This window comes from Pseudorca crassidens, chromosome 11 (assembly GCF_039906515.1).
Source record: "Pseudorca crassidens isolate mPseCra1 chromosome 11, mPseCra1.hap1, whole genome shotgun sequence".
Taxonomy (NCBI): domain Eukaryota; kingdom Metazoa; phylum Chordata; class Mammalia; order Artiodactyla; family Delphinidae; genus Pseudorca; species Pseudorca crassidens.
The window spans coordinates 9,934,977-9,960,667 of NC_090306.1; the positions used below are offsets into that span (position 1 = coordinate 9,934,977).

At 44.4% G+C, this 25,691-nt stretch overlaps 1 protein-coding gene and 1 long non-coding RNA gene across 2 annotated transcripts; one reads left to right on the forward strand and one right to left on the reverse strand.

Annotated features, from left to right (window-relative positions):
• Positions 1-1,009: 1,009 nt before the first annotated feature.
• LOC137202769 (uncharacterized) lies at positions 1,010-8,858 on the forward strand. The gene is made up of 3 exons (XR_010932776.1): positions 1,010-1,650; positions 6,033-6,131; positions 8,301-8,858. It is a non-coding gene; the product is annotated as an uncharacterized lncRNA (long non-coding RNA).
• Positions 8,859-10,002: 1,144 nt separating this feature from the next.
• On the reverse strand, positions 10,003-18,153 carry GPRC5D (G protein-coupled receptor class C group 5 member D). The gene is given in 5 exon segments (XM_067698631.1): positions 10,003-10,273; positions 11,621-11,677; positions 17,280-17,464; positions 17,466-18,036; positions 18,039-18,153. Coding segments are annotated over 5 exon segments (1,011 nt in total). The 3' UTR covers positions 10,003-10,190.
• Positions 18,154-25,691: the final 7,538 nt, after the last annotated feature.

Consider the following 25,691-nt stretch of genomic DNA (forward strand, 5'->3'; position numbering starts at 1 on the left):
GAAAAGCCCAGGCAGTCTTTGCTCCAAACCAGAGCAAAGAGGAAGCCTTCTCTTGTCCACGGAGTAGCACTTCCCAAACTCATACTATCTTAAGAGTCCCATGGGAACTTGTTAAAAAGGCAGAGTCCCAGGGCCCTCTCTGGAGGTTCTGATTTAGTAGGTCCGGATCCAGGTATGAGAAGTTATATTTGTAACAAGTATCCCGGATGATTCTTCTGATTGGGCAGGTTTGGGGAAAGGCGTTGGAGAGTTAGCCACATTTGTCCTCATTTTCTAATTCACCAGTCTTCCAGGCAAGCCCCAGCAGCTGCCTTTCCCACCTTTGAACTCAAACCCAGAGGAAGACTCTCAGTCTGCTCTCTTGTTTTGGAGCTATAGTGTGATTCTGCAAACAGGACTCCGGTTCCGTCTCTGGAGGGATCTTGGTGGAGACCTCCCAGTGTTAAAGGTGGAAGTGGCTGTGAAAGCAACGGCATCAGGAGAGAATCCCCTTAGGGATGGGGCAGGTTTCTCCACCACTAAGCATTCTGGGGCCCTTTCCTCACGCTCCCCATAAAAGCACATCTCCTCTCACAACACCCACCTCCACCTCTAAGCTCATTCCCGAAACTCTCTCTCTGTTTCTGGTGGAACTCCACGGCCTTGTATTCATCTGTACCTCGAAGCCTAAATATCTGTTTAACTGCAGTGGTTTGCAAGCCTGGCTGCAAAACAGAATCATCTGGAAAGATTTAAAACACATACCCATGCCTGGGCTCCACTCCCAGAAATTCTGATTTAAATTGGTCTGTGGTGAGGTCAGGCCATGGAGAGCTCTTAAAACTTCCTAAGTAATTCTAACATCAGCCAGGGTTCCCTCTCCAGCCGCCGTCCCACCCTTTCCCACCAGGCAGATCTGATCCATCGGCAGGGCTGGGGCCAGGGTGGGGAGAGCGAAGCTCTTGCCTCCGGCACAAAATTCAAGGGAGCGCCAAAACCCTCAGTCATCAAGATAAATTACAATATTTTGAAAAACCAAAATTAGTGCAAAAAGTCCATGATCAACAACACGGAGACATTTTATAAAAAACAGGCTGTCACGGTTTGTTTGTTTCACGACCCTGCGTTATCTCGCAACAGGAACAATTTTTTCCAATCAGGCTGTGGTTCCCGGGGTTGGTGTGCCTGTCAGGTCCCTCCCAGGGGTTTTTGAGGGTTGACAAAGGCGTGTAAACAGATTGTGCTATGAAGGGCTCTAGATTTTTTTTTTGACTAGAGAGCTTTTGTTAACTTTTTCCATTAGGTTCAAAATGTGGGAGGCTTTGTTGATAAGTGTGCTCAGGGGTACACATGCCTCGGCCCCAGCTTCCAGGCTGATCGGCCGCTCCTTTCACGTCCTTCACACCCACATCCAGATTCCTGCTTTCGGGATATAAGCCCGGTGTGAGCCGAGGAAGCCCAGTTCTCCAGCCTCATCTCTTACTGCTTTCCACTTTGTGTGTTTCTGCTCTGGCAATAATGAATGCCTTGCAGTTCTCCAATACGCCTTGGTTTTCTTTGCAGCTACGCCTTTGCACTGGCATGTTTTCTGCCCTGCAAATCTGGGTCATTGCAGTCAGTTGCATAGTCGTTGTTGCTTTCTGCACTGCGCCAAGACACCTGGCTGAGATGGTGAGTGGGGTTGGAATTCAGCCTTGCTCCGCTTACCAAGCTCCGTGCCCCTAGCATAGGCTGCGTCCCTGGGGGCTGCGGGCATGTTTTCTGATTCATCCACCCAGAGGGGGCACGTGTTTCTAACTTAAACAAAGACGCCCTGTTAGCGGCTGCTCCAAGTATCATTCCCAACGTTATCTGCCCCATGAATTCCTGCCTACCTCCCATGGAAGACAGAGCTCAAGCTTTGACCTCTACTGGGAAGTCTTTCTTGCCCTCGGTCTCTGAGACTGAGTGACTCTAAGTTACCACCTCGCCCTCTGCATGCTTTTATGACGGCAGCTGTCCCAGTGAAGTGTAATTATGTGAACAGCTGTAAAGCCACACGCCTGGCAGAGAGGTCCGGCCTATATCAGTTAACTTCAGGATGGTTTTTCTTTAATCTAAGGATGCCTTTGTAGAACACTGGAAGAACAAGCGGTAAAGTAAAACATTCAGACAAGTACCTCCTTGTTTTACGTTAAGGTACCAGACAATTTGTTCAGTGGCTACGACAGTCAGTCAGGCTGGGCTGGGCAGGCGCAGGTAACAACCCCAAATCTGGGCAGCTTACAATAAGAAAGTTCTATTTCTTGCTCACACCGTTATGTTCATCATGGACCCCAGATGGGTGCAGCAGCCACTGTTTGAAGCTCTGCTTGCCACACGGTGGAGGAAAAAAGTTCTTGACCTTGTTGGACCAACAATTAGTTGCTTCAGCCTGGAATCAGCTTCGGAAATGACGTCATTTCTGCTCTGACTTATTGGCCAGAATGAATGCGTGGTCCCACCCAACCTCAAGAGGGACAGAAGGTGTCATCCTATCATGGGCCTGGACGGCAGGAGAGTTTGGAAACATTTGACAACCAGCACTGCTGACGCCCGGAATTGACAGTTTCCATAAAATTGACTGACTTTTCTTATTTCCTAAATAAGCCATTTCTACCAGTTGCTTTGGCCTTCAGAAAAATGCATTGTCAACAGCAGGACATGGCAATAACAGCTATAGCTAAAGCACAGTCTGTTTTGGAAAACTTTCAGGGACATCTCTGTCCATAAATAAGGATTCTTTGGACGTATGTGTCTATTTTATTTTATAGTTCAGATTGTATTGTACAAAACAGCCGAGTGATGGTGGCCCAAGGGCAGTTTTAGATTCTTAGTATCTTAAGAATAAATCAATAAATAAATGGTTGAATCCATCCAGTAGATCACATGAGATAGACAGTGGATGTGAAAACCATTTGCAAATTGTAAGATGCTAAAAACTAAGTTCTATTTAAAAATGCATTATTATTAGTCTACTGCACCAGGCAACCCAAATCTTTATGTTCTAAGATCTCCTCCTGCTATAGGTATCTTCTCATTTCTTTTCCATAGATTTTCCTTTGCTTTTAAAACAAACCCCTAATAAGAACAGAACCACAGAAAACATTCTTTCAGTCTGAATCAGCTATATATTCCAAACAAAAGTTGGAAAGCTCAGTTTTTCCAGAAACAAATTGCCCTGGGAATGAGGCCACTGAATTAGACAGTCAGGAATTTAAAAATGAGCTGAAGATGAAGTCTATACAAGTTTCTTCCGCGTGCAAATGAAGTCCAGGTGGAAACTACAGCCAAACGTTCCCTTTGTGGCATATATTTTAAAAAGCCCAGCCCCCCTCCTATACGCAGGTGGAAGACTTACAAAGACTTCGACTCTTAATAACAACAATTAAGGGGTGAATTTCAAAAAGGAATTTTAAAAGCGCAATGTGCTCCCTTAGTGCATTTATATCATATAAAGAACATGTTACAGTTCAGAAGCGTCAGTTCTACAAATTGAAATATATATGCAATGCCCTAATTTGTATCTTTTCTTTGTCTGTGTTTTACACCTTTTAAAATGGATAGCTTCTTCTCTATCTGCTTCACAGCATAGACTCCATTATCCTACAGTTAGTGGACAGTAATGGATGGCAACTGAAATTCCTACCAGTTTAGTTTATCTTGAATCCTGTGATGACACAGAACTTGTGACCCCACAATTTGTGACAGTAATCATGTGAAAATCCTGTTGAAATGAAAAATTACGTTAATCTCCAATTAAAGAATTCATGTGTAAAAATGTGAATAAATCTCAGATCAAATATCAAACGTTTAGATGGGAATGGGTTTCTCTAAGAACATAGAAAAGTCAATATAATCCTCTAAATTTTCACATTAAAAAAAAGTCTGCCCAGAGGATTCTTTTCCAAACCCAGACTTGATTTAACCACATCCTAAATATGGTTCAAGTTCTAATAGCTCCACTATCTTTAGAAAAATCCAGGGACTTCCCTGGCGGTCCAGTGATTAAGACTGCACGCTCCCAGTGCAAGGGGCCCGGGTTTGATCCCTGGTTGAGGAACTAGATCCCACATGCTGCGTGGCGTGGCCAGAATTGGGTTCTTACTATCTCGAACCTTGGTCAAGTGGCTTAATCTCCTTGATCCTCAATTTCTTCACCTGCAAAATAACAACATGCCTTGAAAATGTGTACCTTGCCTGCACATAAGGATTAAACAAAAAAATCCAGAAAGATAGCAGATGGTATTTCCAAAGTGTACTTGGTAGTTCTTTGAGTGATTGATGAGATCAGCAGTAGAAATTCATTCCTGAACTCACCTCTCTGATCTGACAGTTTGGCCATCCTAGCAACCCAATCCCTCTGATTTTAATGAGACATTCTTTTTTTTTTTTAAATGAATTTATTTATTTATTATTTATTTATTGGCTGCGTTGGGTCTTCGTTGGTGCACGCCGGCTTTCTCTAGTTGTGGCGAGCGAGGGCTACTCTTCGTTGCGGTGCGCGGGCTTCTCACTGTGGTGGCTTCTCTTGTTGCGGAGCACGGGCTCTAGGCGCACGGGCTTCAGTAATTGTGGCTCACGGGCTCAGTAGTTGTGGCTTGCGGGCTCTAGAGTGCAGGCTCAGTAGTTGTGGCGCACCGGCTTAGTTGCTCCGCAGCATGTGGGATCTTCCCGGACCAGGGCTCGAACCCATGTCCCCTGCACTGGCAGGCGGATTCTTAATCACTGCACCAGCAGGGAAGCCCCCTGAGACATTCTTGAAGGCTGTCCAGGAAAGTCATTCTAATAATGCTTTAAGTAATGGTGATCTTTATGCCCCCTGAGGTAGTCACTTTGAAGTCCTTTGAATAAATAAGTTCTGATATAGGTTAAAATGCAAACATAATTCTAACTAATCTATCTTTGAAGAGTAGCAAACATGATCTCTCACTGGAGACCAGCAGCTCAAAACTGGTCTGAGCCATTAAGACATTTTAAACAACTCCGGGGACTTCCCTGGTGGTCCAGTGGTTGAGAATCTGTCTTGCAATGCAGGGGACGCTGGTCTGATCTCTGGTTGGGAAACTAGGATCCCGCATGCCACGGGGCAACTAAGCCCGAGTGCCGCAAGTAGAAGCTTGTGTATCGCAACAACGTGAAGAGCCCTCGCGCCACAACGAAAGATCCCGCGTGCTGCAACTAAGACCCAGCACAGCCAAAATAAGTAAATAAATAAATATCTTTTAAAAAAAGACATTTTAAACAACTCCAAGAAAAAGTCTTTCTTTACTCAGGTGTCAAGCTTGACTTCTCAGAAGTTAAGGATGTTCACTCCCATTTAATGTTAACTGAGAAGCACTTCTTTCAGATGCAAAATACAGAGGCTTTTGTACCAAGGAAGAAAAAACAAGATTTTCTAGTTTATTTCTCATGAATTGTGTACTTTTGAAATAGATGATTAGGCTTATTCAGAGAAAGATGCTACAGAAGTATCTTGTTTACCATCTGAGTTTGAAGAAAAAAAGAGACTTTTATTCTGCCATAAGTTAAGTAAGGCTTGGTGTGTGACAGCCCTGTGTCTCCATGTCATCAGAGAAAGTTTCTGGGAAAAGGGAGATTCGGAGCTGATTGTGGAAGGAGGAAAAGAATGATAAGAAGGCATGAATCTGGCCAATATGAAGTAGATATAATCCTAGGAAAAGGGAGCATTTGTTTAAAAGAAGAAAGAAGAAGGAATAATGGGTAGAGAGAATGAGGAAACTTTAACCTGACCAGACCACAGGTTGAAATAAGGCATAAGTAAAAGACACTTTAAGCTTATGGAGAGATCATGAAATTTAATGTAGAGAGAAACAAATCTTTGATGCTCTGGATGAGGAAAAAATTCATCAAGATGAAGGATATATTAATTCTACCTGGGCAGGTATTTCATTAGCACCATGCTCTACTGAGCAAACCAGCCATGCTCTACCAGGAAGGTGTTTTATTTTATTTTATCTTATTTTATTTATTTATTGAATTTATTTATTTTGGCCACACCGCGTGGCATGCAGGATCTTAGTTCCCTGACCAGATATTGAACCCGGGCCCCCTGCAGTGGAAGTGTGGACTCCTAACTACTGGACCACCAGGGAATTCCCTCCAGCAGGAAGGTATTTTGTAATGAATTTTTTCATTGATACCCTTTCTTTTGGTAAATGAATAAAATCAGAAAGATAAAATCGGAAGAGGATGATCTAAAATATTTAAGTGAATAAACAGCTTTTGCATTCAGTAAATGATAGATCTTCAGATACTCCATGTTGAATTGAGTGAGTATAATATGCATATCATAAATAGTTTTTTAAAAATTTATTTATTTTATTTACTTATTTTTGGCTGCGTTTGGTCTTCACCGCTGTGCGCGGGCTCTCTCCAGTTGCGGCGAGCGGGGGCTACTCTCTGTTGCAGTGTGCAGGCTTCTCATTGCGGTGGCTTCTCTTATTGCGGAGCACGGGCCCCAGGCGCATGGGCTTCAGTAGTTGTGCCTCGCGGGCTCAGTAGTTGTGGCTTACGGGCTCCAGAGCGCAGGCTCAGCAGCCGTGGCACACGGGCTTAGTTGCTCCGTGGCATGTGGGATCTTCCCAGACCAGGGCTCGAACCAGTGCCTCCCGCATTGATGGGTGGATTCGCAACCACTGTGCCACCAGGGAAGCCCCATAACTAGTTTTATCTACTCTTTTAAGTGGTTCCTCATGGATCCCAACTTAGAAGACTATTGAGGTTTTTAGCTTTACGTGAATTGCTGCATAAACTCAAAAGAAATGAAATGGTATTTTCACTAAAATATTCTATAATTTCATAAAATTATATTTTCCTGGATTAATCTCTCCGGAGTAGGTCACTCATCGTGCATGCTATACCTTCCCTAGCTGCCCAGAGGATAATTCCCTGCCCACAGCATCTCACTGAGGGAGCAGATATATACAATCAAGTCTGCACCACAAGACCAAGCCACACATAGCTGAATGGACCAATGGTGGGTACGGGATCCAAGGGCATCCAATCCACAGGCTGAATGTAAATGAAGAGGCTGGCCAAGGCAAAGGAGTACCCAATCAGAGACAATGATGATCAGCTGGCCCAAGCAGACTCCCTCTCAGGAATCTGAATTATGACATATGGGGAGAGAATAAGTCAGCGGCTAGTGGGTGGATGGACATGTGAAGATACCACAAAAGGAAATAGTGAGGAAAGTATCAAAGTGGCTGAGGGGGATTGTGGGGCTGGGGCAGGAGTCAACAGGGTCCACCCAACACCTGACAGTATTCCATCTCCATGAAGCCGGCGGCTGTAGTGGGTTCCCGGAGAGAGTTTTCGCTCCCTCCTCCCACATGTAACCTTACAACTCCATTCCTGAAACAGCCTAAAGGAGATACTTTGCAACCTTACAACCTTACAACTAACTAATATTAATGCACCGTCCAAAATTTGATAAAATTGTGCTATAAACCTCGGAGGCAATTTGGTACAAAGAGGTTCAATTTTCCCTTTACTGATTTTAGGGAAAACATTTTGGGAAACAATATTAGCCATCCTGTGTGACTTTAATAGGTTGATTGACATTTGTCAGCTGACTTAAACACCTCTCACCTACAAAACCAAACCAAACAAAATTATGTTGAAGGTGTCATTGTCATCATTTTGGGGATAAAATCTAGGAGGATCAGCGATGAGAGTTTTCCTCCAGAGCAGATGTAAGCTTGCACGGCTTGCTGTTCTGTCTCAAATTAGGTTTCTTACGTGGTTTGTTGAATAGTATGCCACCGGTCAGAGTCTTAATGTTTAGACGTTTTCTATTCTTTTATTACCAATAAGGGCAGAAGGTCAAACTCTTTGGTCGTTCACCTAGGTGTTTGCTTGTGCTGAGAACATTGCTCAGGGCACAGATTTTTAAAAGGAGCAGGTAATCTGAGTGCAGCAGAAACATATGTGAAAGCGCTGGAACACTGTGTAGAGGGTGAGCCCTCGAACAGCAGCTGGGGACCTGGATTCTAGTCGGTTCTGCCCCTAGCAAGCCATATTATCCTGGGCAAGTCCCTTTCCTTGTCTGTAAAAGGAGGTGTCACAGAGGAAGAACAGAACTAACACCATGTTGAAACTGCCTCTCTCATTCTTCAGCCTGTGTATTCCATCACTTTAGCCTCGCACATCAAGAGTCAAACATTAGAGAAATGTCGCTTGTACCCAAATAGTTCATTAAGCTCGTGAAGAAAGTTTCTATACCACGGACTGGATCTGAATTAGTTATGGCTATTACTTATAGATAAGTTCTCTTTCAGCCTAGAAACCTTGCAACTAAGCAGAGAGAAGAACGGTAAAGTAAAAATAACGGCTAGCAACGTGAAGTTTTGCAGAAGCATCGTGATCCAGCCTACGGGAGCAAGCAGAACAAAGTTATGCTTCCCTTGAAGGCCAGGTGGCCCCAAGAAGCCTGCAATCCACCTTTATCCTTCAATCTTGAACCCTCCTGCTTCCCCTTGTCCCTCAGCATAAAAGAGGCCTGAATTCTATTCTGAGTTAAGATGGTCTTTAGGACATTTAGCCCTCCATCTTCTCGGTGTTTTGATTTTCCGAATAAAGTTGCTGTTCTTTGCCCCAACACTTTGCCTCTGGACTGATTGGCCTGTTGTGCTGTGAGCAGTATGTGTTTGGACTTGATAACAGAGGAAGTGGTGTTCCTGAAATTCTCTGCATTGTGTTATCTTCCCCCATGAAAAACGTAAGCCCCGTCAGAGCAGCGCTGTGTGCCTTGTCTGCCTAGGACTGAGTCCGAGAACAATTCCTGGTACCTTGCAGGTGCTCGGGAAATACTCATCCGTGCTGTGCACTGGTCATTAGAAGGGCTTTTTTTCCCAATATATGGAGTCTTAGTTTCTTTTCAAAGTGTTTTCACATAGCAGGCGCTCAACAGTCACTGGTCTGAAATATCACATTTGATTCTCAAGGGTGCACGCCTTCCTTGTTAATACAGAAATAAGGCATGGAGAAGCCTGTAGAGTGAGAGAGGAGTGGCCTGAAAGTCAGAAGACCTGGCCCAATACAAACTACCGTGTGACTTTGGACAAGTCATTCCATTTCTCCGAGGCTGTGTTTTCTCATCTGCGAGGTGGGAGGCTGAATTAGACTCTAAAAACCCTTAGGGCAACACGCCTCTGACTCTGGTCCTGTTATACCTGTTATATCTAACAAATGGGTCTTAAGGATGTATATATCCACTGGGAAGGATGTGAAGCTGCATGAGGGATGAAGGAAAAGTAATTAGGGCAGAGGCATCGGTGCATTAGAAACGTCAAGACAGATGGACTCTCCTTGTCATGTACACCTGAAATCCTTTATGAGCATCAACTCGGGTGGCTCTTCCTTTGCTGTTTTTAGTTCATCAAAGCAGGTCATTGACCTCAGTCACATCTGCTGCCGTACTCACTGTCATGAGGGTGCTAACATCATGGGAGAAACCTGCCAGATTGCAAGCCCATGAGATGCACAATTGTGGGGATCCTGAGGGTTCTGCTATAATTTTATTGCAAATTCTGGGTCCATCATATTTAGGGGCCCTTTATAAAAATGACTAGAGGGGTAATCCAGTACTAAGCTGCTACTGACATCTATAATTTGTCATATTAGCATGACCCTAATTTCATCAAACTGAGGTCTTTCGGTCCCATTAGTAAGAGGTGTCAATTTGTCCTAGCATTACTAGGGAAGGGAATCTTTCAGTTACATGAATGAAGAAAGAGGGACTCCCCTGGTGGTCCAGTGGTTAAGAATCCGCCTTCCAATGCAGGGGAGGTGGGTTCGATCCCCGGTCGGGGAACTAAGATCCCACATGCCGTGGGGCAACTAAGCCTGTGTGCCACAACTACTGAGCTCCAGCGCCGGAACAAAGATCCCGCGTGCAACTAGGACCCAACGCAGCCAAAAAAAAAAAAAAGAAAGAAAGAAAAAGAATGAAGAAAGAGACACATAGTCACAGTAGGGTGGCCAGCAAGATTGTAATTATGCTTGAAGGGGCAGTCTCCTGATGAAGGGTCCAGATGGATGGAGAGGACTGTGTGGCAGGGAAGGAAGGATGAGCCGATGTTTTGCTGGCAGATGGGCTTCCCAGTGGCCCATCAGGGCTACGTTAGGATGATATGCTGGGTTTTCACTACCCGTGTTTCCTGTGGACTTTATAATTCTGCATCTTGCTGAGGGCTTACTTTAGCCCAAGGGATGAAATCCTCCTGTGTGGGATCAACAGTCTGCAAAAGAAGAAATGCCACCATCAGCTTTCTGAGGCAACATAGGGGATAATACTCTCCAAAACTATGCTTGAAATATTATCATCTCACCATCATTTAATCTTTTGATAATAAAAAAAAGGAAAAAATGTTGAACCTATCCATATCACAACTACTTTACCATCTTCCCTCTTAGCCATTAACAAGAATGTTTTTGCAGGATTACTGGAAACTGAAAATAATCCGAGAAATTCTTGGCGGGGATAGTAAAGATTTTCTCGTCGTGTAAAGGCCCTCTGGAGGATTAATTACAGCAAATGATATAGCTACGTCCTGGTCTGTGTGTCATTCCAGGAAAAGGCAAATTCTCAGATAACAGACCAGAGGGTTTAATCTAGTTAGAGTTGCCTAGTACGGTTCATTGAACAAACAGCCTGAGCATGGCTTTCCCTCTCGGATCTCAGTGACTTGTGATCCTTATAATAAAACAATTGTGTCCCAAAGTGGTATTTTTAGCTGTTCGGATTTGTGTGTCTTCAAGCCATCACGGCACAAATCCAAGTTACTTCCAGTCCTACTCAGCAGTGTCCCTCTGTTTTTGCAGGCAAGGATTAAAATTGGTACACCCGGGCTTCCCTGGTGGCGCAGTGGTTGAGAGTCCGCCTGCCGATGCAGGGGACGCGGGTTCGTGCCCTGGTCCGGCAAGATCCCACATGCCGCAGAGCGGCTGGGCCTGTGAGCCATGACCGCTGAGCCTGCGTGTCCGGAGCCTGTGCTCCGCAACGGGAGAGGCCACAGCAGTGAGAGGCCCACGTACCATAAAAAAAAATAATAATAATTTTAAAAAATTGGTACACCCATCTGGGCATCCAGATGATGCTGACAGACCCAGCCCAGTTCTTGGGGCAGCCTGGGCTGCTGGAGCTAGACAGTGACTCAGAGAGGCAGCCAACATGGCCCAGAGGATACATTTAGACAACTGATAATAAGAACAGATCTGACACTCATACATATTTATAATCCCCTGTCGTCCCCAAGGCAAAAAGCCGTGAGCTTGCATCTCTTCACCCTCACACAAACCCTTCAAGCTGCCTTTTCTTTCAGGGACATTCACCTGCATCAGAATATAGCGCCATGGGGGATGGGGAGGGCCTCCTGCAGAGGCAAAGGCATGATTTAGCTTTGCTGCACTGCCCTGGTGTGGATTCCGTCTGGATGGCTCAAGCTCCCATGCCTGGAGGGATGACCCTGCCCTGCCTCTCCTCGCTCAGGTCAGTACAGCCACTGGAGATGAAGACTGACTGCTCTCCTAAGGAAAGAGCGAGTTGCTCTGTGCTTCCCTGGAGAATGCAGACGAGCACATCTACCTGCTGCTGAGTTGGGGGTACCATATTCGGTTACTGCTACTTCCTCCTCAGCTCCATCACTGTCTCGGGCTGAAAGTCAAAGGAGGGAAGGGCTGGCTTAGTGTCACGGATTTACCTGGAAACAGCACAGGAGGACTAAGAGACTCAATGGCTTGCAAAGAGGCTCCTGACCCTTTGAAAAGGAATTCTCCACTGAGGCTGTGTGTGTGTGTGTGTGTGTTTTAATCTGTGATTTTTTTTTTTTTTTTTTTTGCGGTACGCGGGCCTCTCACTGTTGTGGCCTCTCCCGTTGCGGAGCACAGGCTCCGGATGCGCAGGCTCAGCAGCCATGGCTCACGGGCCCAGCTGCTCCGCGGCATGTGGGATCCTCCCGGACCCGGGCACGAACCCGTGTCCTCTGCATCGGCAGGCGGACTCTCAACCACTGCGCCACCAGGGAAGCCCCTAATCTGTGATTTTAAAAAGAGTGTTTTTAAAGCTTCTGAGGAAGGTTGCCTAGGGATCACATTTGTGTGCTCAGGAGAAACACGTCTGTGTTTAGTAACTGAAGAGGCTGAAGGCTCATCATCACTTTCTACAGAAAAAGCATTAGCACGGGCTCAGGGTCTTTGTACCTTCGTGACCTTGGGCATCTCACTGTCTTCAGCAGTAAAATAAAAGGCCTTCACTACATCATCTCTAAAGTCCCTTTAGCCTTGATACTCTTCAAGCTTTGGTTCAATTTTAAAAACTGGACATAGGGAATTCCCTGACGGTCCAGTTGTTCGGGCTCTGCACTTCCACTGCAGGGGGCATGGTTTCGACCCTTGATCTGGGAATTAAGATCCCGCAGGCTGTGCCATGTGGCCAAAAAAAAAAGAAAAGAAAAAAACTGGACATAATTTTTAAAGACCATTTTATACTGTTGTAGAATAATCACACATGGTTGTTTAATATCTGTCTCCTCAACAAGCCTGTAAGCTCTGTGAAGGCAGGAGCTGCGTCTGTCTCTTAGACCAGGTCCTTGCTCGATACATAGTTGTCCTTTGATGGTCTGGGACGTAGCCGTGTCATTTTGTTCCTGCTTGGTGGCTGCAGCGCTGAGAGCATGGACTGTTCTGCCCTCTCACTTGTTAGCTGTGTTACCTGCGGTCAAGTTCCTTAATGTTTTGTTGCCTCTGTTTCCTGATGGGAGTTTCATGATGATCATAATAGTCAATCTATCTCATATGGTTGCTTTGAAGATTAAATCTATCAATATCTATAAAGCCCTTGGAATAGGACATGAAGTATAGAAAGCACCATAGTGCTTCCCTTTGTATATTATTATTGGCAGTGGTGTTGGTGGTATAGTTATAATCGAAGCTCCGACATCCTTCTCCTACTGGTGTTTTTTAGAGGGATTGAATCCCGTGAAAATAAAACATTCTTCTTTCAGCAGAAATGAGCTGAATCCTTGGTTTAACTTTGTGCCTTGCAGCATAACAAGGCTCCTTCCCACTCAGCCCCTTGGTAACCCGTGTTCCTCCAATACTCTCATCAGACCAGATCATAATCAGAGAAGCCTAGTTCTCCAACTTGAGTTATTGTTCATGAATTTACCAAAAAGTCGAGTGTTTCTCTCTATTAATCCTGCCACCAGCTCCTGGTATGGATCCGAGCTGAGTAAGTAAGACCTTACATTGATACCTGGAGGGGGCAGGGACACTGTGACCATCACTTCACTACGAGGAGCCTAAGTTCCCAGAGGCTGGGGAGCTTGGTTGGGTCTCAACGTTGGTAAGAAGCAGAGCTGAGCCTCGAAGACAGGGCATGTGAGGACAGGGTCTGCACCCTTTCTGCTGTCACCCAAGCATAATGACAAGGAGAAGGTCATTATCCTTGCCTGGTCTGTCCTCACACCAAGCAAATCTTGCCCAGACCACGTCTTCTTCTGTACTTTACGCCAGTTCACTCTTTGTGACCTGTAGCTCTAGAGGGTGACAAAGAGAGGTTTTCAGGCTTGTCCCCCTGAAAGAACAAACAAAAATGACACTGCCTGGGACCATCCAAATTTGGTTTCTCCTAGTAAGGTGGGCACCTTGAAGCAAAAAATGTTGAGAATTGTCCAAAAAAAGGCTATGTTTGCCAGAACTTGGTATGCCTGGTACTTGCTGTAAGGAAAACAATCTGAAGGACCTCTGTTTGCAAGAACATTTTTCTCTCGTTTTACATCATTTGATATTCATTGACCCATTTTTACATTTCATAGCCTCATTATTTCTGTCTTAATACCTTCAAAAAATCATACTAGATTTGTCTGTAGATATTTAAACACAGGATAGAAAAAATGCCCACAATTATGTGATCCTTTAAAACATACAGGGGTCTTGCTTTTAGCAAACTTGATATAACAATATTCTAATTCATCTAAAACAGATAAAGCAGACAATGATTAGAACAGGAGTTTCCCTTCATAAACAAAGATTCATAGCTGATAGTCCATATTTAAGGTCCTTGCAAATTACATCACATTTAAAATTCTCAGTTAAAAGAGCATTTGATTTTAAAAGTTCAATCAGACTACAGTTTTTTTGTTTTTGTTTTTGTTTTTTTTTGGCGGTACGCGGGCCTCTCACTGTTGTGGCCTCTCCCGTTGCGGAGCACAGGCTCCGGATGTGCAGGCTCAGCGGCCATGGCTCACGGGCCCAGCCGCTCCGCGGCATGTGGGACCCTCCCGGACCGGGGCACGCACCCGTGTCCCCTGCATCGGCAGGCGGACTCTCAACCACTGCGCCACCAGGGAAGCCCCAGTCTAGTTTTTAAGAAACACATTTATAACATGGGGCAAAGAATATTTATACCCTTTTGTTTGGTGTTTTGTAGTAATATGCCTGATTTCATTTTCATTCTCCATCAAGATGTTTTTATATCTTCGAACTAAGTCCCTAAGCCACTTCCGAGAGATAAAGACTAATCTTTTGAAAGACTTCCAAGGAAATGAAGTCCTTAATCCGCTTTGCTCATCTATTTCAGTGGGTACCAACTCTTAGTTTCGTAGTTAATCTAAATGCTTTGTGCTTCGATTTGAGTCTCTTTCCACCCATCGTCTTTAGCTGGAGACAGAAAGCAGGACAGCAACCTCTTGGAGAGAGGTATTCATACGTGTGAAATTCCCTGCTAATCCCCTCTTGTCTAACTCTTCTTTCAACGGAATAATTCTGGTCTCACAACCCAGTGGTAAATCAAATAATTATGTGACTGGAGTCATAGCTATAAATCAGAAGAGTCACATGACAGATGCACACCTCATGGACTGTTGTGTTTCAGTACAGAGTTTAGAGAGAACCTGAATGTCCATGAGAAAGACACATAGAGCTTAAGAACTACCACCTCAGTTTCATTGTCCTAACCTTTCCACGTAGGTCTGATGTTATAACCCCTTCATCATCTCTGTGGTTTTCCACCCAGCCTCTCCCACACTTCTCATCAGTGGATCTCAGTGCTGGAAAGGGTATTCTTGTCAGACTGACAGGTGCTGAGAACAATGGCCTGATTGTTCCAGTTGACCACTTGTCTGTTTACACAGCACTACGATTGTTTCTCAGGCAAACAAAAACAGACACCCCTGAGCTGGGCTCCCACTGTCAGCTCACAACCTACAGCAACACTTAGGATTTTCTTTTTGTTACTGTTATTATACTGTACTGGTCTGACTCTTATTTATTTTGTATCTCTTTGTATGTTTTTCCTAGCTAGGTGTCATCCTGTACTTTTTCTTGCGTTTTAATCTTTCTTCTAATTTTTGATATTTGTACTTTTTCTAGGTGACCTAAATTCTGATTTCCTTCTCTAAGCTTAAGTTTCTGGTTATTCTGCCTAGTTTTGGAGAGCAATCTATATGTTCTTTTCTACACTATCGATTTTTTTTCTGCCACAAAATATTGAGCTACGTTGACAATGACTATCACTGGCAGAAATGGATTTTCTAACCACGCTCCAGTAATAAGGATAGTTATAAGGAAACACTGTGCTTTTGAAAGCTCTTGCTTTTCCACTAAGACACTTCTTAGAACACTTTAAACACCTGCCTAGTCTTTTGGGCGTATGGAAAATTGATCATTACAAGTCCCAGTGGGTTTTGGGTATTATGAAACTCTAAGAACTTTCTCTCTCTCTCTCTGACTTTTGTTTCCTGGAAACATAACAGCAACAAAGCAAACAAAAGAAGTTTTATCCTATTTTTCGGTGAGAACTATAAGAAGTAGTTTCAAGAAAGATAGACCCGGGCTTCCCTGGTGGCGCAGTGGTTGAGAGTCCGCCTGCCGATGCAGGGGACACGGGTGCGTGCCCCGGTCCGGGAAGATCCCACATGCCGCGGAGCGGCTGGGCCCATGAGCCATGGCCGCTGAGCCTGCGCGTCCGGAGCCTGTGCTCCGCAACGGGAGAGGCCACGGCAATGAGAGGCCCGCGTACCACAAAAAAAAAAAAAAAAAAAAAAGAAAGATAGACTCTGCAATTCTGCCCCAAACCTCACATCATCAAAAGCAACGAAAAACTCTTAAAAGAAGGATGTATAGTGTCAATTTCCAACTCGTGGTCAACTGAACTGAAAAGAATTAGTGGATGCTTCCATCTGAACAGGATTGAATTTGAGTATGTAATTAGCCATAGATTACAGCTCAGAAAAGTGTCTGATTTAAAAGGAAACCTTCTATTCATGTTTTTGAGCCTGGTGAGCATCATGTGTGCTATACAATATATAAAATAACATCATCTTTGCACATTAGAAATACACTGTGAGAAATCAGATGCCTATTAAGACACAAAATTTGATGTAAAACTGTGATGCTGGGTTATGAATAATAGGCCAGATATTTCAGAAAGGGCTTAATGAGTTTCGACGTATTTCCAGATAACCGAAATTAGCCACTAATTCCCCCCGCTTGTTGGGGTCCAAGCCTCCTTGTTATCATGGATAATATATTTTATTCTTTAACAGCATATAGTCAGGTGGCTTGGTCTTATATAAGGATACAAATCCGACCCAGAAATTATGATGAAAATGTCACATAAGCAAGTTCTTTATTTCTATTAATGATGACACATCTGAGACTCTTGCTCAGAATTCTGACTTCATGGCTCCTCCTGTCACTTCGTGTAAACCTCGAAGGCTTTCAAGGAGTGAATGATTTGCAAAGTAGGAATCCAGAAGTCGTTGGGCTTTGAGACTCTAATGAGGTGATGAGTCGTACAGATCAGTCTGTTATGATATCTGGGCAAGTCAGCTTTGAGACTTAAATTTGAAAAATGTCAGTCACTGGTGCCAGGGTTGCTCTTGCACTTGATGACCAGAACATCTGCACTTAGCATGATGTGTCATGCAATGGCATGGTCCACGCCTAATCTGGGGCTGGTGAACTCATTTTATAGTGGGTGCCTTTCTTTATCCAGCATGAATACTCAGAGCCACACCCTTTCTATTTAGGGCCTTTGAATCATTTCTGTCTTGGCCTCTCCCCATAAATCTCTGTATTTCGGAGGAACTGATTATTCAGAAAAGTTTAACCTTGACTCTGAGTGTCCCCGTCTCCAGGCTTGAGCTATGTCGTCACCCACCTAAATTCTGACCATTCCCTTTTCTTTCCTCTTGCCCTGTTTTTTCTCCTGCTTCTCTTACGGGAGAGCTTCCCCAAGCTCCCCAGGAAAGTACCTCTTGAGAGTTGCTGATTCTCCGCTCTGAAGCTGCGTTCCTAAGCTGGGAGTGGGCAGGCATTGCCTGGCAGAGGGCAACCCTGCTGGCACGATCTCTAGAGAAAGCACAGCTCTGGTATGAAGTACAGCAGCAGGAAGACCCACGCATTGGTGACCAGGGCGATGCAGAGGACAGGGTCGTCCCGTTGGGTTGCCTCTCATGAGCATGGAGACCCACACCACCCATATGATGATGGAGATGAGCGCGGTGAGGAAGATGAGCCTTCTGCGCCGCTTCCAATCCTCACACGGCCCACAGAAGGTGGCTTTGGAGACGAAGAACGTAAGGGCCAGCAGGAAGAGCACATAAACCAGGAGGACCGCGAAGTCCACGTTGAGTTGACAGGGTGTCATATCCATAAACATCGTACCTCTGGTCACGATGAGAGTCACATACTCAGTGGCGATGATCGTCTGCAACAGGCTGACACCGATAGCAATGCACAGAATCGTCGTCCAAGAGGAGGACACTTGACCCCAGACCAGCTTCACCAGGTTGGAGGCATGAGTCAAGAGGCACGAGAAACAGAGAGCAAAGAGGACCCCAAAGAGAAAGTAGCGGAGGGGGGCCGTCTGCTGGTTGAGCTGGATGAGGAAGGCAGAAGCAAGGCTGAGGAGCCCCAGCCCACCCAGGAGGAAGAGGAACTGGGTGGGGAGGACATTCCACTGGCTGCGGTCTTGAACCCTTCTCATGAGGAAGAGAAATGCCAGGGTGGCAAAACCGTAACTGCTATGCCAATTGATGCCAGGGACTCCAGAACAATGCCCCATGCTCCCGCGGTGTCACAGAGGAAGTAACAGTCCCCAGTGGACTCTTCGCAGTCCTCATTCATGGTGACTTGTAGGTGGACCTCACGAGAATGGTCTTGTGTTCCCGTGCAAAAAAAAAAAAAAAAAGGAGCAAACATAACTTCATAACTTTACCTGCACCCTCAAGAACCCCTGTTGGGTAGTCTTGGGCAGGACACTATAATATCTCTGATTCCCACATGAAGACACCTGGACCTACTGAATGAAATAGCTCAAAACTATCAACCCCTCCAAACTATCCTAGCTCTATCCTGCTGGGAAAGGAGAACCATCTTCGCTTAGGGGCTCCAGAAAACTCATGAATTTTCATGTCATAATTTCCACCAAGGCTTTCTGAAGTCTAAGGCAGGATCTTTTTCATAAAAATCGGGCATGTGACAACGTTTGCATGATGGTTAGGACTCCAGTTATAGCAGGCTGCTGAACAAGGGTTGTCAACATGAATGGACCATTTGATCATTCAAGACATGAGGCACTGCTCGAAGGAGACAGGCAGATGATTTTTCCCAGTCAGTTTAATGACTCTTCCTTCTTTTAATTCAAGTCAATCCAAGACAGCGCATTACAGTTAAATACCCACTGTTGGTCTGTCGAAGAATTTTACAAAAAGGTCTCTGCCTTCGATTAACTTTTTGGAGAGTTTAGCACCAAACTCTACGCCTTGCCTGGGGTTGTCTAGAAAAACATCACATATATTCATTTGGAAACAAGTACCTTGCAGCTGAATACCCCTAGCTCTACTCCCCTTCAGCTATTCCCAAGCCAGCTACCTGGAGTGACCCAGGCTGACAGCTGAGGGCATGGCCCCTTCAGTCCCACTTACCTCCTCTGCGTGCACGCTGGAGGCTGAGACTGTAGTGGCTGCGAGGTTGTAACTGCCAATGAGTAAGAAGGAGACAACCTCAGCGTCTTTAATCTCTCCCCAAACGGGCAGAAGGATGGAGGCCCGCACTCGGGTTCCTGCAGGGCCTATAAAGGGGTGTGGCTTTAGGAAAGACCGCCCCCTCCCCACAGCCTCCCATGTGACCTGGAGGCTGCGAGAGGCCCTCTGTTGGGCTCACGTGAGGACACTTCGTTCTTCTTCTGACCTGCTCCCTAAAAAGCCATCTCCAGTCTTCCCCACATCTTGATCATAAGACCCAAAAAAGCATCCATCCCAGAGGAATAAGATGTTTACTGGGCCGTAAAGAAGGGTCACACACATCAAAAGGGCCAGTGGTTGGCATCAGTGTGAATTAGGGGAAATTTGTCTTCTCTGCTCTGCCCGTTTCTTTTCCTCTCCTGTGGAGGTGGTTCCTCAGGCTTCGGCTGCCCATCAGGTGGGGTCCCTACCTGGACCAGCTCTTCCGGGATTGCCAAAGCCTTTGGTATAATTTCCCGCTCTCCTTGCTCTCCTCACCCCCATCAGAACGTACTCTTTCTCGGTCTCATTCCATTGGGGCTTTCCCAGGGCCCAAGATAGAAGAACTTGCAGTTAAAAGTTCCAGCTGATATTGGTATAACATATTCTTTTTCTCTGTGGTGACGAATAATAGAGCGCGCAGTACAGGGTCCAGGCTATACTGACTGCAGGCCACCCCCCAAGCTCCCCTTCAAATTTACTTAACTCCTTGGTTCTTTTCCTGGATACTTGCCTTTTAAAAAAATGTTTGGAGGTTTTCCTTGCTTTCATTTTTTAAATGAACTATTATTTTAATTTTATTTTTTAAAATTTTTTATCGGGGTATAGTTGATTTACATTGTTGTGTTAGTTTGTGCTGTACGGAAAAGTGAATCAGTTATACATATATCCACTCTTTTTTTAGATTCCTTTCCCGAATAGGCTATTACAGAGTATTGAGTAGAGTTCCCTGTGCTAGATATTAGGTCCCTATTAGTTATCCACAATTAATTTTAAAAAATTGAAGTGTAGTTGATTTACAATGTTATGTTAGATTCTGGTATACAGCAAAGTGGTTCAGAGATATATATATCTTTGCTGTTTATATATGTTCTTTTTCATGTTCTTTTCTGTTATGGTTTATTACAGGATATTGAATATATGGATATTTGCATTTGACAGAGGACTCCTGAAGACCCCAATCAGTGCTTGTTAGCGTGGTTTCAAGTGTCCCTGTGAACTGGCCCCTCCCTCCCCCATCCAACCATATCTCCTTCAGGTCTGCTGACCCTGTGTTTTATTCACGTTGGTTTTCTCTCTCCCATCTGCTTGCCTTCTCTTAGGGGTTGTCCCTGTCCTGAACTACCGTTTGCTCCCCTCCCACTTATCCCCTGTGCTCAATTCCCATTGATCCTGCTTCCTACCCAAATATACTTTCCCTACATCTGACGTCTAGTTCATCTTACCTCCTCTGTGAGCTTCCCTGATCACTCTGGCCCTCACTGATCACTCCTGCCAGGAACTCTACAACATGTAGGGTCTGTGTTGTCCAAAATTATGGAAATAATATTTTCTTCCCATTTTATTTGTATTAATCAATTTATTAATAACTATAAGCAATAAATGAATTTAAATAATACATCTATTAATTACTTTTATTTGTAGTGGTCTCATCCCCTTGATTAGACTTGTAGTTGCTTGGAGGTTAGGCTCCACATTTTATGTCCCCATAGCACCTGGCCCTGTGGGGAGCACCTCCTAGGTGATGGATGGGTTGATTAATTGAAGGATTCTAATGATAGAATTCCAGGCCATGTGAAGGTACTTTTTAGCAGTGTGGTTTTCCAACCAATGCTTTTAAATGGAAACCACCTGCAAATAAATCAGAATCTTAACAAACCCTGGACAAATTCATTCTGCAGTGGTGTTCTATCATATACAGGCTCTTTAACTTTATTTTTTATTTTTTAAAACTTATTTATTTATGACTGCATTAGGTCTTTGTTGCTGTGCGCAGGCTTTCTCTAGTTGAGGTGAGCGGGGGCTACTCTTCTTTGTGGTGCGCGGGCTTCTCATTGCGGTGGCTTCTCTTGTTGTGGAGCACGGGCTCTAGGCACGCGGGCTTCAGTAGTTGTGGCACCTGGGCTCAGCAGTTGTGGCTTGAGGGCTCTAGAGCGCAGGCTCAGTAGTTGTGGCGCACGGGCTTAGTTGCTCCACAGCATGTGGGATCTTCCTGGACCAGGGCTCAAACCTGTGTCCCCTGCATTGGCAGGCGGATTCTTAACCACTGCGCCACCAGGGAAGTCCCAAGATTCCCTAACTTTAAAAAGCTTTTTTTTTCCTCTGAGAGAAGATGATTCTAGGGAGAAGAGTCCTCCCCTTTACTTGCTTTGGGCATAATCACGGTCTGTCTGAAGCTGTAAAAGCTAATCTAAAGTTTACGTTAAGCGTAAAGGAATTTTCCAGATGCTAAAATGTGACATCCAGGAGGATTCACCCAGAAGACCCTGTGAGCTGTGAAATTGCTGTTAGGAGAGCAACAGGAAGATTTCCCATTTAATTCTTCCAAGAGGACTATTTTGGTGACCCTGTCTCTCCTCCCACCCAGTTCTGACTGGCCTTTAGTCATGCCATTCCTCACTGTTGTGAGGTTTGAGTTACTGGTGTGCTAGTCTGCTAAGGAGATTCCTCCTGACCCCCTGATGGCTTGAGGCAGGTGAATTAATGGGTTAAAGACAACAAAGCCCTATGAGCACCTTAGATAAAAGAACTGTCACAGGTACTAATTATTGTTATTTTAAAATCTGGAGTCACAGAATTAGCCTATCTGCTCTGGGCCCTAAGGAAATGAGAGCTTCCTTTGCCTACACACATCCAAATTACTCACACCTCCTTACTTTTGTCTTTTATGTGGTGACAACACCACACCAAACAGCTCAGATATGGCTTTGATAAATCAAATTATACTGATTACAACCAGTCCACTGAAAAGGGAGATAAAACAGTCAAGAGGCCAAACGCCTTTTGCCAAACATCTATTTGCATTGTTTCCTTCTCCCAGAAACAGAGCTGGAGGCAATGTTAGAGGTGACCTAGTCTAACCCTTTCATTAATAATAATAATAAGGAAGCCACCATTATAACATGAGGAATTTAGCAATAGGAAGCAGAGGCCCAGAGTGATGAAGGGACGCGCCCACGGTGTGGAAGGTTAGAGGGAGACAACCGGCGTTGTCTGACTCCTGGTCCCATTCTTGCTGCTGTACCAGGTTGCTTTCCTGACACTTCTCACCTCGTGAGGACAGGCCCTAAGAGAGATAAGCCCTTAGATGTGATAAGTTGGTCATGACGTGAAAGAAAAAAAAAAGATTAGGAGACGGCATCACATACCCTTCATCCCCAAACAGCTGTCATGGCAACCATGTGAGGACCAGCTAGCTGTGTGAGATGGGGTGAGTTAGCTGGGAACATCATTCACTCTTTTGCTCACTGCCCTCTCCAGGGCTGGCTTCATGGGGGTGCCACCAGTGCCATTGTTCAGGGCCCAACACACAGAAGTGTCCTGTACTTGGAATCTAATGCTTTGCTGTCACTGTTTTGAAATTCTTATTAATTTAATCTTTGAATTTGTGTTGTATCAGTGAAGTCAGATGGGACAATGAAGCAGGCACTGGGGGCTTGGAGCCTCGGCTCATACATGACCTGCCTTCCACGGTGTCTATGTCTCATCGCCTCCCTGCCTCTCTGGGACAGGTTCTCAGCCACCCCTCCACGCCAACCCAGGTGCACTGGGTCACCTGGTTTCCCCATTTCTGCCCCTGTCTCTCGACTGCTGCCACATTCCACTGGGCGCACCTGTCTGACGTGGGTTGGGGTGATGGGCCCTTGGAAATGGGGGATTGACTTATGTCCAAGCAGGGTCCTACATTTTCATTGTGCACTGGGCCCTGCAAATTATGTAGCTGGCCCTGGGCATCTCCTTCAGTTTTCTGGTATATGATGGCTAACTTGATCAATTTCCTATCAGGACGTTAATGTTGTACAGTTTAATTGTATATTATAATGTGCAGTTAGTTGTGAAGAACCGCAGTTTTTTATTTGGGTCAGGAAATTGTGAAGACTCTCAACTGAGTATTATTTAATTAGTATTCAGAGTATTTTGGGGGAAGAAAGTTATCTGACATTTTTTCCCCAGTTGGTGGCTATTATAACTTTTTTTTGGCTACATTGGGTCTTCGTTGCTGCGCGCGGGCTTTCTCTAGTTGCGGCGAGCAGGGGCTACTCTTCATTGTGGTGCACAAGCTTCTCATTGCGGCGGCTTCTCTTGTTGTGAAGCACGGGCTCTAGGCACATGGGCTCAGTAGTTGTGGCTTGCAGACTCTAGAGCGGAGGCTCGGTAGTTGTGGCTCATGGGCTTAGTAGCTCCGCAGCATGTGGGATCTTCCCAGACCAGGGACCAAACCCGTGTCTCCAGCATAGGCAGGCAAATTCTTAACCACTGCACCACCATGGAAGTCCCTATTATAACATTTTAATTGAACTAATATACATCGCTCTTATACTGGGTTGTTTTATCATTATTAGTAGAAGGAAGATGATGGGAAAAATGTAGAGGTATGTTCAAGTTCAACTTCTCGATCTGGAAGTGTAAACATGACAATATTGAGAAAAATACTAACCAATAAAAATTTTTATTTTATTTGAGCTGCATTCTGAAAAGGACGAAGTAGATGCAAAGTTTTATAATGAACATTATTTAAGTGTGATTTAATAAAATATGCAAAGCTTAACAAAAATGAGAGACAACATATAATTTGTGATGAAATTTTTACAAACGAAAACTTAAAATCTTCAAAATTAAAAACACACCCGAGAAAATAACATGGTAACCTGTCAATAAGTCCCTCACGTTTCCGAAGGGAAAATACATAAATTTATCAATGATTTCTAAGTTGTCATCTGCTATGAATGAAAGAGACTTCTAATAATCTATTTAACAACACATTAAGTGGCAAAAAGGAAAACGGGTCACACAACTGCTAACAATTATTCTTCCAGTATGTATGGAATAGGACATATGACTTTTGAGGGTAAAATGATACATCAGCTGACAAGTTGAAAATTAAACCTCTTAGTATCTCAGAATATCTCACCAAATCCGTACTACTGCAGAACATAGGGAAGCAACGCTTTAATGCAATTATAGTCTGATACAGAGTTTGTGATTCAGCTTGATAAAAACACTGATATAAATTTCCAACACTTTCAATTAGATCGGATACGAGTGACAAAAGGATTTTTTTCTTTTTTAAAAAATATATTTATTGGAGTATAATTGCTTTACCATGTTGTGTTAGTTTCTGCTGTACAACAAAGTGAATCAGCTATACATATATATATATCCCCATATCCCCTCCCTCTTGAGCCTCCCTCCCACCCTCCCTATCCCACCCCTCTAGGTGGTCACAAAGCACCGAGCTGATCTCTCTGTGCTATGCGGCTGCTTCCCACTAGCTATCTATTCTACATTTGGTAGTGTACATATGTCAGCGCTACTCTCTCACTTCATTCCAGCTTACCCTTCCTTCTCCCCGTGTCCTCAAGTCCGTTCTCTACGTCTGAGTATTTCTGCCTTGCCACTAGGTTCATCAGTACCGTTTTTTTTTAGATTCCATATATGCGCTTTAGCATATGGTATTTGTTTTTCTCTTTCTGACTTACTTCACTCCGTATGACAGACTCTAGGTCCATCCACCTCATTACAAATAACACAATTTTGTTCCTACAAAAGGATTTTTTTTGTGGTGTTTAATTTCACTCGCAACTGGATTAGATATGATCTCTGAGTTGGAAAAATATATATATATATATTTAAAATAAATAAATTTATTTATTTATTTATGGCTGCGTTGGGTCTTCATTGCTGTGTGCGGGCTTTCTCTAGCTGCAGCGAGTGGGGGCTACTCTTTGTTGCAGTGCGCGGGCTTCTCATTGTGGTGGCTTCTCTTATTGCGGAGCATGGGCTCTAGGTGCGCAGGCTTCAGTAGTTGTGGCTCGCAGGCTCAGTAGTTGTGGCTCACGGGCTTCAGTAATTGTGGCACGCGGGCTCTAGAGCGCAGGCTCGGTAGTTGTGGAGCACGGGCTTAGTTGCTCTGTGGCATGTGGAATCTTGCCGGACCAGGGATCGAACCCGTGTCCCCAGCATTGGCAGGCAGATTCTTAACCACTGAGCCACCAGGGAAGCCTGAAAATATATTGTTAATTCAGCTGTCTAAACTGGAAAACTGTAGAAGAATTACAAGCTTAGACAACAAATATGACCACAAAAAAGGACTAACAACCATGGTTTATTCATCATGAAGCTTTGGCACCTAAAGAAATTTTACTTGAACCTCACAAATTTATTGAAATCAAATGAAATGCCAGTGAGCAAAACCTTTAGACATATTTTGTTCAGATGTTGGAGCTGGCTATATCCACTTACGTACACGGTGGAATTCCTGGTTGCCAGAAGGTAAAATACTAAGCTAAGCATAATACATACACTCAGAAATAAGATGTAGATTTCTTGGATTGAAAAACTGTCTCATTTGGCAGATATATTTGGACATGGTATTCGGATAATAAAAGTGCATGTTTAACTGATTTTGGGACATTCTTAAGTACAATTTTGGAGGAAAAT